This window comes from Solenopsis invicta, chromosome 15 (assembly GCF_016802725.1).
Source record: "Solenopsis invicta isolate M01_SB chromosome 15, UNIL_Sinv_3.0, whole genome shotgun sequence".
Taxonomy (NCBI): Eukaryota; Metazoa; Arthropoda; class Insecta; order Hymenoptera; family Formicidae; genus Solenopsis; species Solenopsis invicta.
The window spans coordinates 9413588-9431764 of NC_052678.1; the positions used below are offsets into that span (position 1 = coordinate 9413588).

Sequence of the window (18177 nt, forward strand, 5' to 3'; positions counted from 1 at the left end):
ACTTTTCAAAATTTCAAATTCCAATCAATATGCATCGCGTAAATTTTTAAAAGCCTCAGAAATAGACACTTTTGTTTCGACCAGCCGTGCAAAAATTTAGAATTCGCGATTTAACGCTTCGAAAAACGTAAGGAATGCAAGGACGGCGCGAACGCGACGGCATCGAGAGGATTGCAACACGAAGAAGGACCTCAAGTTTCGCGCGGAACCAAGAATCCTGATGATGACCCGCGAATTTTTTAATTACATTAAATGATGGAAGAACAACGTTTTCTCTTTCCGTCGATGTCTTCCATAAATCATAATAATTTTTCTATCAAATTTCTTTCTCATCTTGCAAAGGGCATTTATTGTTAAATTGCATATAGATTTTTCTAGCCTTTCTTAAATTTGTGTAGAATTTTGTAAAATTTTTTTCCAACAGAAATATTTAAACGTATATCTGTGTGCGACCATTAGCGGAAAGATGTTAAAAAAAGATGATAATCGCGCGATGTTAGTCGTAAACGAGCGTATCGCAAAATCCATGTAATTTCACTCGCTAATTAGTTGCATGTAATTTTTCTACGGACGTCGTCCGTCTACAAATCTACGACATCTGGCAAGTACCACGATTATAACTGCCCTGATATTATCTGAATCGTATATCACCGTGAAACGTCTGTCTCTACCTGAGATACGCAATGATGGATACTCGAAATTGCCTAAGCCTAGCCTCCAGGCGAAAATTGTCGAAAGACGTTTGCTGTGTCTCATCAAATTATCCTATTGCACCAGATTCCTCTTACATTAATTAGCACAAGGCCGTTCCCGGGATATTTCAGTTCGAGTCGGTTTAAAAAAAAAATGTTATATATTTGCAATGGGAGAAAAAATAACACGAAACAATTTCGTTTTCTAGCGAAAACGTGAATAAAAATTATTCGTACCACGATACTTTTTCATTTGTAATAATATACACATTTGTACAGAATATTTTAGAAATAAGCGACCATAATTTTAAGAGCATGTTTTAATGCTCACTAAGCATGAAAAAAGTCATATAAATGTAGGAATACCCATCCAAGTTATAAACACTTTTTATTTATTACAGAATTTGATAGGAATATTTTATTAAACAAACGGCTGGAAAGGATTTCTTTCAAGAGGTTTAAATAGAAAAAACGTAAAATTATGTAACTGATTCTCATTTGCCACTTTATTGATCGATCTAATTATTATTAGGACATTTTCGTGTAAACAAAAAGTATTTATAACTTGAAAAAAAATGTTTTCGGATCGATCTACGTTTCTATGCAATTTTTCATGCTTACAGGGAGAAGAATATTCTCTTAAAATTTCGCGACCTATTTCTAAAACGTAATTGTAAAACAAGAAAAAAGAAACTAAATTTTTAATTAAATTTCTTTCAAGTTTATTAACACTGACTTCGTAATTTATTTTACTTCTTGTTTGCTTCATTAGAAAATATTTATTTCTAATTAAAAAATTAAGAGACCTCTCGTCAGGAAAGGTCCACTATGTCCATCATAAAAAAATGACTCGAGAGAAGCGAGATTATATATACGTAGATATATAAATATGTTGCAAAGGTGAAGCTTGTACGAGAACAATCAACGTACAAACAAAATCAATTTTCCTTTATGAGTACCGCAGACGAACAACGACGATTTACTTCAAGGTTCAGGGTGAGAGAGAGAAAAAGAGCGTATTTACATAAAGGAGAGTCCGCGCGTTCGCGATACGTCCAGAGACGGACTGGACAATTGAATTTAGAAATCGTGCACCACGCCTACGATTAATCAGGCAGGGGCCACCTTGAACTCGAGCCACGTTATGATTAACGACGTAAAAGCTCTCTAATTGGCCTCCACCGCCGCGCCGGACAGCGTTAACAACATTTGGGACGCGCCAACTATTCGCGCCTCGGCATAAGATATGAATTTGCGACGCGGTCGTAGAATGCAACCCGACGCTAAAATTAATAACCGAAGTCGGTAAATAAAAAGCCGCAAGATATCAGAAAGCGAGATTGCGAAACGAAAGTATTAAAGAATAAGTTAATTTAGTAGTTGAATTAATCAACGTCTTTTGTTATCGACATAACGAAATTAACTCTGATGCTATTAATTTTGACGATATCTACGATTGCGTGAGTTGCATGCAAATCGATAAATAATATCAATATAATTCAAGATCGGGTAAGTAAATATTTTTTTACTAAATAAAATTAATGACTTATAACATTAACTTAATTACGTTCACAGTTTCATGGATACACAAAAAAATTAATTCAGTTAAGATTAAATTAAGTTAAATTAAAAGTTAATTTAGAAAAACATAATTTATATTAAATTAAAATGTCGTGATTTTTAAAATTAAATTATTCTAAATAACAAAATAATTACAATATGAATCATTAAATAAATTTAATATTTTATTTGTAAATTAAGTTTGTATGAAATAACAAAGAAACATTTCTTTTTATATGTTTTTTCTTTTGCACAGAGGTAAAGTTAATAAATTAAAATTTATGTATTTTAAAAACAATTAATTAAAGTTCAAAATTAACTAAATTCTTCGCTTTTCAACTTTATTACTTAACTTTTTAACTTCTTATTATCCAATCCTGAATATACATATATTATATTAATGTATTATAATACTTTGTACAATAACAGTTTGATCTAGAAGTTAAATTTTTAAATGAAAGCAGCCTTGATAGATATAACACAAATAATCACGGCTGTCATGATCCGTCACATTCCTTAGTGACGCTCTGTGACAGGTTTCGATCGAGTAGCCTTCACGCAACGTAGGACGTCCGGGAGAAGGACAACGTAATTTTTGCGACTTACATTCTATCCCAGGGGGGTACCGGAGTCTGGTCGCGTCGAGTCTGCGTAATCTGCGGCGCCCACGCTGCTTGTTATCATGTTCCTGAGTCACCGGAATAATCGGCACTTTCAGTCGCATTCACGTCCGACATCCGAGAGGACTCCTCACGGAGAACAAGAGGATGAACAATGGATGATGATTAGCTGCCGACAGATTTCAGTGAAAACATCGATCGTGCAATGGCTTCTTTCATATTATATCGTTACAACAATGACATAACTCAAAAATTATTATTTTTAAATTGTTTACCAAAAAAATAAGAATTTTAATAAAAATTCATTAAACTAATGATTTTTTTATGTCTCTATCACCTCTAAGATTTTAAACATTCAAATTGGAAAATTTTATTGAATTGTGTCATTGTAGCAAATAAGCAATAATTAAAAAAATAGTATCTCATTTTAAAATTTCTTTAAATGCTTCACCTGAAAATAGTCTCAATTTTATATTTTAAAATCTGGAAGATTTATAGAAAAAGACTAACGATGTCACGAGTAGTTGTGGCTGCAGGCTACTTATTATGTCAAAATCATGTCACAAAGATGTCATACATAAATGCAATCCTGTCGCGACGCGACAACTGGCTTCGTTACTGGCTCCTGATATAAATTAACTTCGACGTCGCGTAATTAACTTTCGACGTTTCTTAACCATCAGTGAAACGGTTCGGTTTAAATGCGCTCTACGGGAAGCTAAGCACGTTGCTGCACATAAAAATATCTGAATAACTTGAATGTCAACGCAATATCTCTGACATGACCGACGAGCAGCTCGTGACTCACTAAAATGGCTCACTTAACGAAAGCAATCGCTGTCAATCACTTTGCATAAACAGTGTTCAATCAGGTGGCTGTAAATCTTTCTTCGGCAATGCTAAATAAAGTTAGGACGCTAGAAAAAGCTGTAACGTTGCGCTGGTAGCTACACACAAGAAATTGTAACGACTACTGCTAATTGTAACGTAGAGCGGTGCTCGGAACATACTGGAACTACGCCTGTGTACACAATTTGAAGTAATATAGAATTTACAAAAGAAAGTTTTATTAATGATCTTAACGCTATATTAATACATTCTACTTATATAATATTTATTTTTTATAGATGTAAATATAAATATCAGGAATATGCACCGCCAGCGTGCTTTCTTCGTTGTTAAGATGGATCAGAAAATGAAGAACGCATTATAAAATGCTCATTAAAAATTTATGCAAATCTGATCACGTGACCACCTTTGTTATTTCTGCTTCCTTGTCCCTCATGTCAATGACAACCTGTGATTTTCATAAATACAACAATTACAGAAATACAAACGTTTGTTTGATAAATTCTTAATATATAAAGAATTTGAGAAAATATATAAAGAATTTAAAAATCCCAATTATTACTTACTTTTCCTGGAAGTGCATTTTCGGAAATAGACTGCAAGGCGGCATTAACTTTGTGCATACCGGCGATCAATGAGTAAGACGGTGCAATGAGTCCTTCTTCGAGAAATTGTAGGATGTCATCTCCCGCTTGGCTGATTTTAAAACAAACAAAATAATTAAATGTTTATCAATAGGCGACAAAAAAAATTACAAATACAAATATATACAATGTACCGATAAACGTCAGGCTTCTTCTTTTTGTATTCCGCCAAATTAAAGCCGGTGACGCTAAAGGAACCTTTCTGCGCCTCCGAAGCTCCCGTCATGGTCGCTGCTGTGCCAGCCACGATCACGCGCCCTTCATGACAGATGCTACAAGTGAATGCACCACCCAACGTTACGTTAAGGATACGTCAAAAAGAAATTGTATACCTTCGCGAGACAAGTGATGCACCACCACGGCGAAATTGTCATTGCGCAACAAGTCCTTTAACGTTGCGTCTTTGTAGATGTCGGTAAAGCTAAAAATATTACTGCCGATGTACCTCTGTATCTTACTTGATCAAGATCCGTACACAGCTCTGTCTAAACATGCCAAAAATCTCTGTAGAACTCACCAGCTCAATATCTTCTTAAAATGCGTTCCATCCTCGTCCTCAAAGACGGCTTTAATATCTCGTTCAGCTGCGATTCCCTCTATCTGTTTAATTAGATTCTTATCTTTGTATTTAAGAGCCGCAAATGCTCCCATCTTTCGAGTTCGATTAGCCCAGTCTTCCGTAGCGCAAACTCCAATGACCTTTGTAATTTACCAGTTATATTATATTTGCAAGATCTTTTGCATTCTATTCAACTACATTTTCTTCATTCTTTACATATTAATGTTTTAGAAGCTAATTATAATGCCATAACATATTAAATAAAAAAAAAATAATTATATTAAAAAAACACCTTGGCTTTAAAGACGTTTGTTGCAAGATCCACTGCTGCCAGACCAATACCGCTTATGCCAACGTTTATCAGAATCATATCTTCCTCGTTAAGACTAACTTTTCTTTCTAACGCAACCAGAGCAGTAATATAACTGTCTAAGGTACTTGCCAGATCTACAGAACTGCCTGATTTCATAGAAGGTACCTTCCATATATCCTACATAAGAAAAAGATTAATGTTAGAGTGTCATCATATGCAGAAAAATATAATTCTAGTACTAAAAAAAGCAATTACCTAATTTAAATTTATTCTTAAATAAAGATTATCTTTACACAGAATATTTTCTCGATAACCTTAAAATGTATTCATCATTAACTTAAAACAAATAATATTTACTTGAAATATTTTTGTGTAATTGCTTTTCTTAAAAGTAGAATTGATATTTTTCTTTTGTATGTTTTAAAAAATCCAAATTTCAAACATATTTTACCCCAACTTCTGCCACACACTTCTCAGCCAAACCCCCATATCTTTCCTTGTTAAGAGCGATAACCTTATCGCCAACCTTATAACCATTTTTCTCTGCCTCTGCACCAACCTCTATCAACTTCCCGACAACTTCATAACCAAGAATCATCGGTAATTTTGGCTCAAAGGTATACAAGTTCTGACTTAGAAGCGCATCGGAAATGTTCAAGGCACAATAGTGAACATCAATAAGAACCTAAAAAAAGTAACCAGTTATCCCTCTATATATTTAATATTATTGACATTTAAGTACAAAGTATTAGAAAATGGAAACAAATTAACTGCAATTGTTATTGATACACATTCCTTGTATTATTGACATTTAAATATAAAATACACACATTAACTCTCTGTACACACGTTATCTTTCGATGCTTTTTTCACACACATTGGGTGTGTAAACTCATAGTACTTTTATTTACAAAAGAATTCTTCAATGACTCTTACAAAAATTTTAACATCTCTAGAAAGTGTTTATGGCAGTTCAGTTAAAAAGAAAATTATTCATAAATGTTATAATTAATTATAATGTTCTTAAATCTTTAAGAAAAAAAAACTGGATTATTCAGGTCAAATTGTGTGTACAAGAATCGATTTTTAATTGTCGAAATTTAATGTATAATTATATATTTAATTTTTGCAAGACGAGCTCCCAATTAACTTTCATGCCTACTTCAGTCTCCTGTGTCCTCTTAGGTAGCTCCAAATTCTCAATTACGAGAGGACTAGAGAACTCTTTCAGCAACGCAGCTTGGACTTTTCCCGGCTGCGGAGCCGGAGCAATGCTCCTCGCGAATTCCGCGCTTTCCGCGGTGCTGCTGAATTTCCTCGCGGCGATAATTCGCGATGGCAAGCCACTCAATCTGCTCCTGCCTATTTTCACAAGAATTTGACAGGCCACCGTTGATGACATGTCGAGAATATTATAATATTAATCGAGATACTTGGCAAATCATGCACTTCTTGACAGTAATATAACCTAGAAACTCCAAAATAAAAAGTACACAAGTCACAAGTCACACGAACCCCGCCATCTGTTCTAGACTCTGCCCTTATCCCACGTGATAAACTGAAATCGGTCACGTGACAATGTGACCGACAGTCACATACAATTCAAATACGCATAGTATCTTTAAGAAAACATTAGACTAGAAATTAAAAAAACATTCTTAAAGTTTACATTACACTCATTTTAAATGTATTACTATTTATATTTATGAATTATAGTTATTATATTTATATTTATAATTTAAATAAACTATATACACATACAAAAGTTATGTTAATAACATTCTATTCTTCTAGTTTCATTAAACTCCATTTATATAGTTTATTAACTTTATTTGTTATTATTTTTTATTGTTATAAATCTTAACATTTAAACGTATTTATAAAAATTTCAAATTTTTTTGTATTAGCGTTAAAGATGATTTATGCAAAATTTAATTATAATTCTCTTAGTTGTTCTATAACTAAGTAAATTTTGTATAACTTAGTAATTTTTTCTCACATCAATGTATAAGGTATTTAGATCTATGACCGCTTCTTGAACCGATTTTAAATCCAAGTACTCAAAATTTACAAAATTTTGGGATTTTGTCTCTATTTTTGATTCCGACAGGATTTCGGGACCCGACTTGATTTCAATTCCCGACTCAATTTCGAGTACCCGTAAGTTTCGATAGCAAAAATTTAAACGCACACTTTTTAATTGTTTCCTTTCTTCGATACTTTTGTTACAATATTCACAAAATTCTTGTATCATACAATAATTGCACACGGCATGGCTTAAACACAAAAAAGTTAAAACTGTATAAATATCAAATTATTTATCAATGAAAACTTGCTTATTTAAATGCCGCGAGTACGGATATGTACGAGATGGTCGTCGTTATAATCTGTGAGAATTGAAAGATGCGGATTAGTATAGTTAATCTTAAACTACCGGAGGATTACACTCTACAAAGTGACAAGTGCTTACCGTGTTGTAACAAGGAAAGGACAAGGTAAGGAACCTTCCTACGGTAAGTTTGCAAGGTATTCTTGTGCGTGCTGCTATAATTGGCAGATTAGAGTCCCGTGGAAAATGTTGCCACTCCAGATCATGAGCTATTCTTCCGATGTCCTCGCTCTTCGGTCATTGCATAAAAATTGTGTTTTATTATCCAATACATAAAGAAATATAAAATTCTTCTATTTCTTTATGAATTACCTTTTCGATAATACACTCGCTAACATAGCAGTATATAAAAATATAATACATAATCGTCAGCACGTATAGGATGCACGTAATAATACCATCAACGTTACTGTGTCGAACGTGCTGCAACAGAAAATTTGTTTATTAAATATAACGCGTATATGCTGTTATATTTTGAATATTATTTATTTTTAATTAAAGAAAAAGTTAATTTTTCTCACCAGGATAAGTTCACGCCCCTGTAAAACTAGGCTAAACCAGTATCCTAGTAACTGTAACAGAAGAAAGTCACGAAAGGACTTTTCTATGATGTCCACAAAGCTGAAATTAATGATTAAAACTATTATTATTAATAAGTTTGAATAAGATGTAAGGAAAGTTTTAATCTTAGAGCTATAAACGCAATCAATATGAGAGAATTTCAAAAGTTACATTTTTTCGCAACCCTTGAGCATATTTTTAAGATTTCTTTTTATCTAAATAAAATTAAAAAATTAAAAATTTGAACGGAATTAGAACTAAATAAACTCAAAATTTAAAAAACAGATTTAAATTTTAACTTAATTATAATTATTACTCCACAAAGCATGACGTTCTCGAGAAAAGAAAACCTATGGAAAAATGAGCATTTTTTTAAAATTACGTAAAAGAGTACAAAATATTCAAGTCTTGGTCTAATTCTAGTGTAATCTTTCTTTAATCTATTTCAGTTTACCTTAAAATATGCACGTGTCTCTTTACAATACACGAGAGGCAAGCGCAGTTACGTGCATCTTTCATGTAATGATGCCTGATGGAGCCATCATATCGTTTCAGAATTGTGGCCAGTATGTCAAACTGTCCGCACACGTGGAACACGATGACATACAGAAAGCAGTCCACAGTGGCCAATGCCATGGCGCAAAGGAACATTACAAGTAACTGCGCGACGTAGAGCATCTCGTATACGGGTGACTTCTTGTTATGAAAAGGATAGAGTCCTTCGTGAGGTAAGATTCTAGTCGTTACGTTCCAGAGACTATCATTACGCCACATATTTATGACAGGCGTTAATATAAATCCTAAAGTTAATATAAATTGTTCACATTTAATTAATAAGACTGTTCTTAGAAAAATTTTCAGAAATTTTGGGCATAAAAAGGTTTTTTTTTCCTAATAAGTTATAAATAATTTATCAATAAAATCTGCTGTCGTTATTAGAATCGTTTCAAATATTTATCAAAAAAATGGAAAAATTTGGGTTTTTTTTTCTTATTTTATTTTTCTATAAAATTAAGAATATTAATCACGTAATAAAGCAATGAATAATTATCCATTTGATGATTTTACCTATTAATGCCAACGCCATGAGTATAATGCTAAGTATACTGAATCGCCTGCCTCTTTTAGCATAATAGATCATAATCTGTCGATTCCGCTTCGTCAGGTAACGATAGTCCGCCCAATCGGCGGTCATCATGCAGAGAATGAGCCGAAAGTTCTTGGCCATCATCTTCATAAAGATAAATCTTGCCAGGAGAGGGATTGTCGGAATTATCTCGAGGGCTTGGTGCATCACCGAGTTCCAATCTGTCACTGCGTATACCACGGTGTACGTTCGTAGAGCTATGGGGAACGTAAAGGAGCTGATCAGCATGAAAATCGCACCACACCATAGATCGTAGAGGAGCCGTGTGTCCTGCGGCCAGAAACCCAGCAGCCGCATCCCATAGCGAGTTATTGTAATAGCACGATCGAAAATATCAGTCTCTTTTGTCTTGACATCGTCGATACCGATCTCGTCGTCCGATTCTGACAGTTTTGGACGAATGGTCTGTATCATCGCGGATCTTCACTGTTGAGCAGTAATCTTACTATTTGACTTGATCGCTGCCAAAATCAGCAATGATTGTAATTGTCTATAATATTCACATTAATAATTGTAAATATTATTGATAATTGACATGATTAATAATTAATAAATATTATACTCTAAAATATTATATTAATATTTGTTGAAGTTAAATAGATAAATAGAATTTTCAGTTAAATAAAATATACTTGAAGATGCAACGTGTTAACTGTTTTTGAAAAAAATTTTGACCAACACTAGATAATTTTAGATTTTACTCTGATACTCCTGTTAACGTACTGGCAAATTCGACTAATGTATTATCAGTTTGTATTGTCCGTTTTCCTATTTGAAGTGAACTCATCATATTGTTCGCCAGCCTCTAAAGAGCTCAACCTATGGAAAAAATTTTATAATTATATGTAGTACTAATTTTTAATTGTTCAGTGAATAGCTTGTCGTATTTACTAATCGTTTATTTAATTATTGTTTGAACTCATTTATAATTAGATAATAACTTCATGAAATGCGTGAATATTACTGTGATAATCTATTGACAAGAATATTAGCGTTAATTGTGTGGACACAGTCGAAAAATCAACTTCTTTTCTGCGAATAATCATCGTTTTAAATATTTGCAAATAAAAATTCGATTATTATTTCTAAATCAACAATAATTATCAGCAATAATAATTTCGTTAAAAAAATGGAAATATATACATACAATTATACATATACATGCCCGGACTTCATCCTCCTCACATCCTGCGAAGTTAATCTGTGACATACAAGTACAAGAAAAGTTATAGCAGTACTCAAAATGTTTAATATTATATAAAGAACAATTATTTGGCTTATTAAATTTTTTTTGTATATTAAATAGATATATATTTAGATATATATAAAAAATAAATATATATATAATTTTTCAAAATCACATTCTTTCAAGTCTTATAGTTTCACAAAAAAAATTTCTTTGATACATAAAAAATAAATAACTAACTGAAACGTTGATACGTTGATCGACACACGATGCTTCCCAGGCCTTCTTTTCCTCTCAGATCTAGCTGGTCAAGTCTCGCATCCTTTCCCGGTTGCACTCGCAAAACACAAATAAATAAAAATTAAATGAAAAATATGATCAATTAAACAACAAATACAAATACTAAGTGATTTTCATAATAAATTTGTATATAAATTTAATAACATATTTTGTGGAAATTGATTATGCACAAAATATAATTTACAACAAATACCCAAAATTTTAATATTTTAGCATAGAATTTTAAAATTCCAAGTATTTTCATTTAAAAGTTTCTTGAATTTATTTAATATCTTTTTTATCAAAATTCTTCTCTGGTCTTTCTAACAATATTGTCGTTTCAACAACAATAATTTGTAAAATATATTTCATTAAATTTTAATTGTTTAAAAATGGACGAATAAAAAATATTGGAAAAATAACCACATTATAAAGTCTATCAAACGCGTTCTGATTATAAAATAAAAATTATTTCCTAGCGCTGCAAACATTTTCTCGGGGAATTTGCAAGAGACATTGCTTACTACGCGATCAACGAAGTAATGATTTAGCAATTCGGACGCGATGGATACGGGATCGATAGTGAGCTCGTTGCGAATGAATTCTGCCTTTTGTATCACGTTTAACGCGCGTCTAACGTCCACTAAGCTTTCTCAACTACGATTCATACGACACTTGTATTTGTTACAAGCCATAGCCGCAGGCAGCAAGTCACTTAAAGGAGACGCACTTTCTGGGGTGCTTTGTCAACCCGCGACATGCTCACAAATCGTGGTTAATCCAGCTGATCGGCCGGTTGGACGCTAAGTTCAATGAGACTTGGTCTCATTGAACGACAACGTAACGAGAAGCCAGAGTGCACATTGCATCGATCTCCGATACCGAATCGTACCCCATAATTTCAAATGTGTTCAATTGAACGCGAAAATTATTTTCTAGACGAATCACAATGTCTAGTGCACTTATCACAAAAATTTGAAATACAGATAAATATTACACATAAAGATAAAAAAAATTTCTGCGTTAAACAAATTATTTTCTAGCGCTGCGAGCATCTTCTCGAGGCATCTGCAAGAGACATTGCTTATTACGCGATCAACGAAGTAAGGATTCAGCAATTCGGACGCGATGGTTACGGGATCGCTAGTGAGCTCGTTGCGAATGAGTTCTGCCTTTTGTATCACGTTTAACGCACGTCTAACGTCGACTAAACTTTCTCAACCACGATTCGTACGACACTTGTATTTGTTACAAGCCATAGCCGTAGGCAGCAAGTCACTTAAAGGAGACGCACTTTCTGGGGTGCTTTGTCAAACCGCGACATGCTCACAAATCGTGATTTATCCAGCTGATCGGCCGGTTAGACGCTAAGTTCAATGAGACTTGGTCTCATTGAACCGACAACGTAACGAGAAGCCAGAGTGCACATTGCATCGATCTCCGATACCGAATCGTACCCCATAATTTCAGATGTGTTCAATCGAACGCGAAAATTATTTTCTAGACGAATCACAATGTCTAGTGCACTTATCACAAAAATTTGAAATACAGATAAATATTACACATAAAGATAAAAAAAATTTCTGCGTTAAACAAATTATTTTCTAGCGCTGCGAGCATCTTCTCGAGGCATCTGCAAGAGACATTGCTTATTACGCGATCAACGAAGTAAGGATTCAGCAATTCGGACGCGATGGTTACGGGATCGCTAGTGAGCTCGTTGCGAATGAGTTCTGCCTTTTGTATCACGTTTAACGCACGTCTAACGTCGATTAAACTTTCTCAACCACGATTCATACGACACTTGTATTTGTTACAAGCCATAGCCGCAGGCAGCAAGTCACTTAAAGGAGACGCACTTTCTGGGGTGCTTTGTCAACCCGCGACATGCTCACAAATCGTGGTTAATCCAGCTGATCGGCCGGTTAGACGCTAAGTTCAATGAGACTTGGTCTCATTGAACCGACAACGTAACGAGAAGCCAGAGTGCACATTGCATCGATCTCCGATACCGAATCGTACCCATAATTTCAGATGTGTTCAATCGAACGCGAAAATTATTTTCTAGACGAATCACAATGTCTAGTGCACTTATCACAAAAATTTGAAGTACAGATAAATATTACACATAAAAAGAAAAAAAATTGCTGCGTAAAAAAATTATTTTCTAGCGCTGCAAGCATCTTCTCGAGACATCAGCAAGAGACATTGCTTATTACGCGATCAACGAAGTAACGATTTAACAATTCGGACGCGATGGATACGAGATCGATAGTGAGCTCGTTGCGAATGAATTCTGTCTTTTGTATCACGTTTAACGCACGTCTAACGTCGACTAAACTTTCTCAACCACGATTCATACGACACTTGTATTTGTTACAAGCCATAGCCGCAGGCAGCAAGTCACTTAAAGGAGACGCACTTTCTGGGGTGCTTTGTCAAACCGCGACATGCTCACAAATCGTGATTTATCCAGCTGATCGGCCGGTTAGACGCTAAGTTCAATGAGACTTGGTCTCATTGAACCGACAACGTAACGAGAAGCCAGAGTGCACATTGCATCGATCTCCGATACCGAATCGTACCCCATAATTTCAGATGTGTTCAATCGAACGCGAAAATTATTTTCTAGACGAATCACAATGTCTAGTGCATTTATCACAAAAATTTGAAGTACAGATAAATATTACACATAAAAAGAAAAAAAATTGCTGCGTAAAAAAATTATTTTCTAGCGCTGCAAGCATCTTCTCGAGGCATCAGCAAGAGACATTGCTTATTACGCGATCAACGAAGTAACGATTTAACAATTCGGACGCGATGGATACGAGATCGATAGTGAGCTCGTTGCGAATGAATTCTGTCTTTTGTATCACGTTTAACGCACGTCTAACGTCGACTAAGCTTTCTCAACCACGATTCATACGACACTTGTATTTGTTACAAGCCATAGCCGCAGGCAGCAAGTCACTTAAAGGAGACGCACTTTCTGGGGTGCTTTGTCAAACCGCGACATGCTCACAAATCGTGATTTATCCAGCTGATCGGCCGGTTAGACGCTAAGTTCAATGAGACTTGGTCTCATTGAACCGACAACGTAACGAGAAGCCAGAGTGCACATTGCATCGATCTCCGATACCGAATCGTACCCCATAATTTCAGATGTGTTCAATCGAACGCGAAAATTATTTTCTAGACGAATCACAATGTCTAGTGCATTTATCACAAAAATTTGAAGTACAGATAAATATTACACATAAAAAGAAAAAAAATTGCTGCGTAAAAAAATTATTTTCTAGCGCTGCAAGCATCTTCTCGAGGCATCAGCAAGAGACATTGCTTATTACGCGATCAACGAAGTAACGATTTAACAATTCGGACGCGATGGATACGAGATCGATAGTGAGCTCGTTGCGAATGAATTCTGTCTTTTGTATCACGTTTAACGCACGTCTAACGTCGACTAAGCTTTCTCAACCACGATTCATACGACACTTGTATTTGTTACAAGCCATAGCCGCAGGCAGCAAGTCACTTAAAGGAGACGCACTTTCTGGGGTGCTTTGTCAACCCGCGACATGCTCACAAATCATGGTTAATCCAGCTGATCGGCCGGTTAGACGCTAAGTTCAATGAGACTTGGTCTCATTGAACCGATAACGTAACGAGAAGCCAGAGTGCACATTGCATCGATCTCCAATACCGAATCGTACTCCATAATTTCAAATGTGTTCAATCAAACGCGAAAATTAATTTCTGGACAAGTCACAATGTTTAATTTATCTAATTAAAATTATGTTATAACATAATTTTATATCATCTAATTAATGTTATGTCTTGGCAAAATTACTTTTATGATTATAATAAAAATTATAAATTTTTGTTGTGTCTGGACATAATCAAAAAATAATAATTACACAAATTAAAATAATGGACGCGACTTAATTTTGTTTATTTAAACTCAATCTTTTAAAATAATTTTTTTAAACATTTTTGTTAGAGATTGTTTCTTTTATATTATTAAAAAGTAAAATGTTTTACTATATTTTATAGTTTCATTACCTCTTTTATAAATTTTTTTATCACTCACCAATTGATGCGCAACGGTGGAGTTATCAGACGCATCGGCTACAATGAATCTGTAACATATAAATATAAGTTCCTTATTAAAGTAGCTTTTAAAATAATCAACCGTTTAAAAGACGATTCTTACTAGTATAGAATTTTTTAATTACTTTTAAATTAAAATATTATAATTATACATTTTCAAAAAGAATAACTTCACAAAAATAAATTTATAATGTGTTATATTAAAATATTTTTTCTCTTAATTATTATTTAAAAAAAATTGAGACAAATTAATTTTACGTATGTAAGCAGTAATGCTTACCGCAAAGTTGCTCTGCCAAGTCTCTTTCTCCGATACCTCCCTGAATTCTGATTTATTTCCGAGTTGTCAGATCTCCTCTTTAGATTATATTCCCACGATGTACAATAATAAAATTGTAGTACATACAACACTATACAATCTGTAACACAAAAGTATCCAAATAGAAACGAATATTCTAATAAAATATAATATTAAAATAAATATATGGGAAAATAATTTTTGCATGCAAGTATCGTTTTTTATTTATAATTTCGACAGATATGTAATAAAGTTTTAATGAAAATAAATTACTAAATCACAAGAATCGCGCGCTATGTCGCAAATAAGTATCAAATCCATGTTTTATGTAATAATTAGGTGTTGTTTAAAAATAAATGCATGGTTAATGTAAACTTTGCTTACTAATTAGATGAATCATAACGCTATTTGTTCTAAACTTGTTCCTTTCTGCGTATGCCACGTTTTGCAGATAAAAAACGCAATTAAGACGACAAAATGATTTAATTTCCCGCGCGGACAACTTCATAGCGACGCTGCACTTGTGATGTAATGACGCTATACATCCCGTTCCCAACTTCATATTAACGCACTGGTTCGCGTCGTAAGCAACAAATATACGTTGTCTTTTATGACAATTATTACTTCGTATTATACGTTAGAAACATATTAATATTATAAGCTCGACATCCGCGCGCGTTACTTGCAAGCCAATAATTATATATATCGTCATTGTCAACAGGTAGCACAATATATCTTCAACCGAGTAATTATCGCAAAATACTCATTTGTACGAATCTCCGGTATAACTTACAGAATTTGTATTACGTGATGGTTAAACTGATAACATTGACGCATTCGAGATTGCGATTAATTTCGTTTACCTGTTAAACGAGTCGCGATACCGCTCGCTCCGGTTCCGATCCGACCTGCATCCGCCGCGTTCTGCAATCAAACACATAAATGGGAATCAAGATGGCGAGCCGGCTTCGTTTCCGCGCGCGCGGTCAACTTTACGCGTCAAGATCGACGCCGCGCTCGCGCCGCCGCCGCGCTGCACACGAACATTGAATCTACATTACGTGATAATTGTATTGGCAGTAAATATATTAATGCAAGGTTGATATAAGTCTCGCTCACCTGTTAAACGGGCCGCGACGATACTTCCGTTCTGGAGCCGGTCCGTCCCGCGTCCGCTGCCTTCTGCAAATGAATCGTGAATGTAACTGAGAAGACGGCGAGAAGTGACTTCGTCACTCGCGCGGTCAACTTCATGCGACACGATCGACGCCGCACCACTGCGCCACCTTGCCATGGCGACGCTATGTATCCCGCTGTTAATTTCTCGTTCATGCATTTTCAACAATATTGTCGGCTTAACGAATAAATATGCTGTTTTTTATGACGATTATTTCATATTCGCTAGAGTAAGCGTGTTAACTTTATAAGAAGATAATCGCGCGCGATATTATATGCTCGTCGTTTTGTCAATTATTTGTGCAATATATTTCTTCGGCATTAATTATTGCGAATGCACATTTTTACGGATTATCGATATGTAACCACCGAATCTTTATTATGCAGCGATTAATTCGGCGGTAAATATTATTCCGAAATTAATATAGATTTTGCTTACTTATTTAGTCGGTTTGCAACGCCATTCATTCTCGCGCTCCAATCTGCATCGTGTCCCCCGAGTTTTCTAAAGAGAGACGAAGATGCAAAGATGGCGAATGGCGATCCGACTTCGTTTCCGCGCGCGTAATCAACTTTACGACTCAAAATCGATCCCGCGATCATGCCGCTGCCAGCGCGCACGTGAGCATCGAATTTACATTACACGATGATTGAATTTGCAGTAAATATTAATGCAATAAGCTCGCTTACCTGTTAAACAAGCAGCGTAGACGCATCCGCTCTAGAGCGAGTCCGCTCCGTGTCCTCCATGTTCTGTAAAAGGAATATGAATACAGCTTAGGATGGCGAGAAGCGGCTTCGTCACGAGGCCAACTTCACGCGTCAAGATCGACACTACATATTCCGCTCCTTAATTTCGCGTTCATGCACTTTTCACATTATTACGATACTAATTATTATTATTTTATATTTAAAATATGTCTCAGATTATAATTATTTAAAATAAAAATAAAAAGTATAAGCAGAGAGGAACCTGAGAGCGGCCACGGCGGCCTTTTTCCTATAACGCTTCGAAACTCCCGTACACTAGTGACGCACATCTATTCTGGCCAGAATAGGAACTACGTGTCACATCCATTTTGCAACCCGCCGTTAAAAACAATGTGGATGCTAGCACGGACAACAACCTACATCCATTTCTCGAGAGATGGATGTAGGTTGTTGTCCGTGCTAACATCCATTTTGCTGTAAATAAAATCTGACGCGTATCGCGTGTGTTGCATCCAGAACAGGGGTCGAGAATGTGCACAAATGATTAATTACGTCTACTTTCGCGTAATTTTTTATTTATTATAGTCTGAATTATTTACATTAACATTGATATTAATACATATCAATACGTTTATGCCCATATTTTGCACAATCATATTTTTACTTAAAAAAGATGTTTAATAGTAACAGAGAGAATTTGGTTCTTTAATAAAGAAACATTCATTTTACGCAGTACTTAAAAAATAATTGTAATTAACATCGCATCATATGATGAAGAAGAAATAAATGTCTTTCCACGAATAAATATACCATCTTTTTATTTTTACATAATTCTTTATTATTTAAATGTCTTCAAATTATGCTTTTGAAAAAATTAGCTTTTTTAATTTTTTTAAATCTTGACGCAACTCTCTCTCTCTCTCTTTCTCTCTTTCTCTTTTAACGTGATTGTCCTTTAATTGTTTAGACCTTCAGTTAGAGAGAGAAAGCATCGCGGTGATAGACATGGAGCAAGCGGCGATGTTATCTCTATGGATACCCTCCTCTTCACTCCCCTCTTGACCCATCACGTTTTCCGTGCTA

General features: G+C 34.7%; 3 protein-coding genes and 1 long non-coding RNA gene across 8 annotated transcripts in view; all 4 read right to left on the minus strand.

Moving 5' to 3' along the window:
* Positions 1-2980, minus strand: part of LOC105205890 (serine-rich adhesin for platelets) — a 70911-nt gene extending 67931 nt beyond the window's left edge. Inside the window, exon 1 of the mRNA XM_026138547.2 lies at positions 2859-2980. The gene's annotated coding sequence lies outside the window, so the exon portion shown is untranslated. The remainder of the gene's footprint in view (positions 1-2858) is intronic.
* On the minus strand, positions 2909-6821 carry LOC105205892 (quinone oxidoreductase-like protein 2). 2 transcript variants are annotated; one of them, XM_026138549.2, is made up of 8 exons: positions 6400-6821; positions 5689-5922; positions 5217-5414; positions 4883-5064; positions 4698-4786; positions 4500-4623; positions 4288-4417; positions 2909-3041 (listed from the first exon to the last, which is right to left on the minus strand). In XM_026138549.2, the coding sequence occupies exons 1-8, from the start codon at positions 6637-6639 to the stop codon at positions 3003-3005; spliced, it is 1236 nt and encodes a 411-aa protein (XP_025994334.1). In that variant the 5' UTR covers positions 6640-6821; the 3' UTR covers positions 2909-3002. The 2 variants fall into 2 exon arrangements, with proteins under 2 accessions (XP_025994334.1, XP_011173733.1); XM_011175431.3 differs by lacking the exon at positions 2909-3041 and adding an exon at positions 3918-4169.
* A 596-nt stretch (positions 6822-7417) lies between these two features.
* Positions 7418-10976, minus strand: LOC105205893 (odorant receptor 22c). 3 transcript variants are annotated; one of them, XM_011175434.3, is made up of 9 exons: positions 10761-10976; positions 10482-10535; positions 10058-10153; positions 9256-9760; positions 8642-8987; positions 8148-8247; positions 7939-8049; positions 7708-7857; positions 7418-7624 (listed from the first exon to the last, which is right to left on the minus strand). In XM_011175434.3, the coding sequence occupies exons 4-9, from the start codon at positions 9746-9748 to the stop codon at positions 7574-7576; spliced, it is 1251 nt and encodes a 416-aa protein (XP_011173736.1). In that variant the 5' UTR covers positions 9749-9760; positions 10058-10153; positions 10482-10535; positions 10761-10976; the 3' UTR covers positions 7418-7573. The 3 variants fall into 3 exon arrangements, with proteins under 3 accessions (XP_011173736.1, XP_011173735.1, XP_025994336.1); XM_011175433.3 differs by having other exon boundaries at positions 9256-9795; XM_026138551.2 differs by having other exon boundaries at positions 9256-9824.
* A 3373-nt stretch (positions 10977-14349) lies between these two features.
* On the minus strand, positions 14350-17390 carry LOC120359663. Of its 2 annotated transcripts, XR_005576432.1 has the most exons (6): positions 17357-17390; positions 17074-17136; positions 16327-16389; positions 16071-16131; positions 15190-15328; positions 14350-14938 (listed from the first exon to the last, which is right to left on the minus strand). It is a non-coding gene; the product is annotated as an uncharacterized LOC120359663 (long non-coding RNA). The 2 variants fall into 2 exon arrangements; XR_005576431.1 differs by lacking the exon at positions 17357-17390 and having other exon boundaries at positions 17074-17271.
* Between the last annotated feature and the right edge of the window lie 787 nt (positions 17391-18177).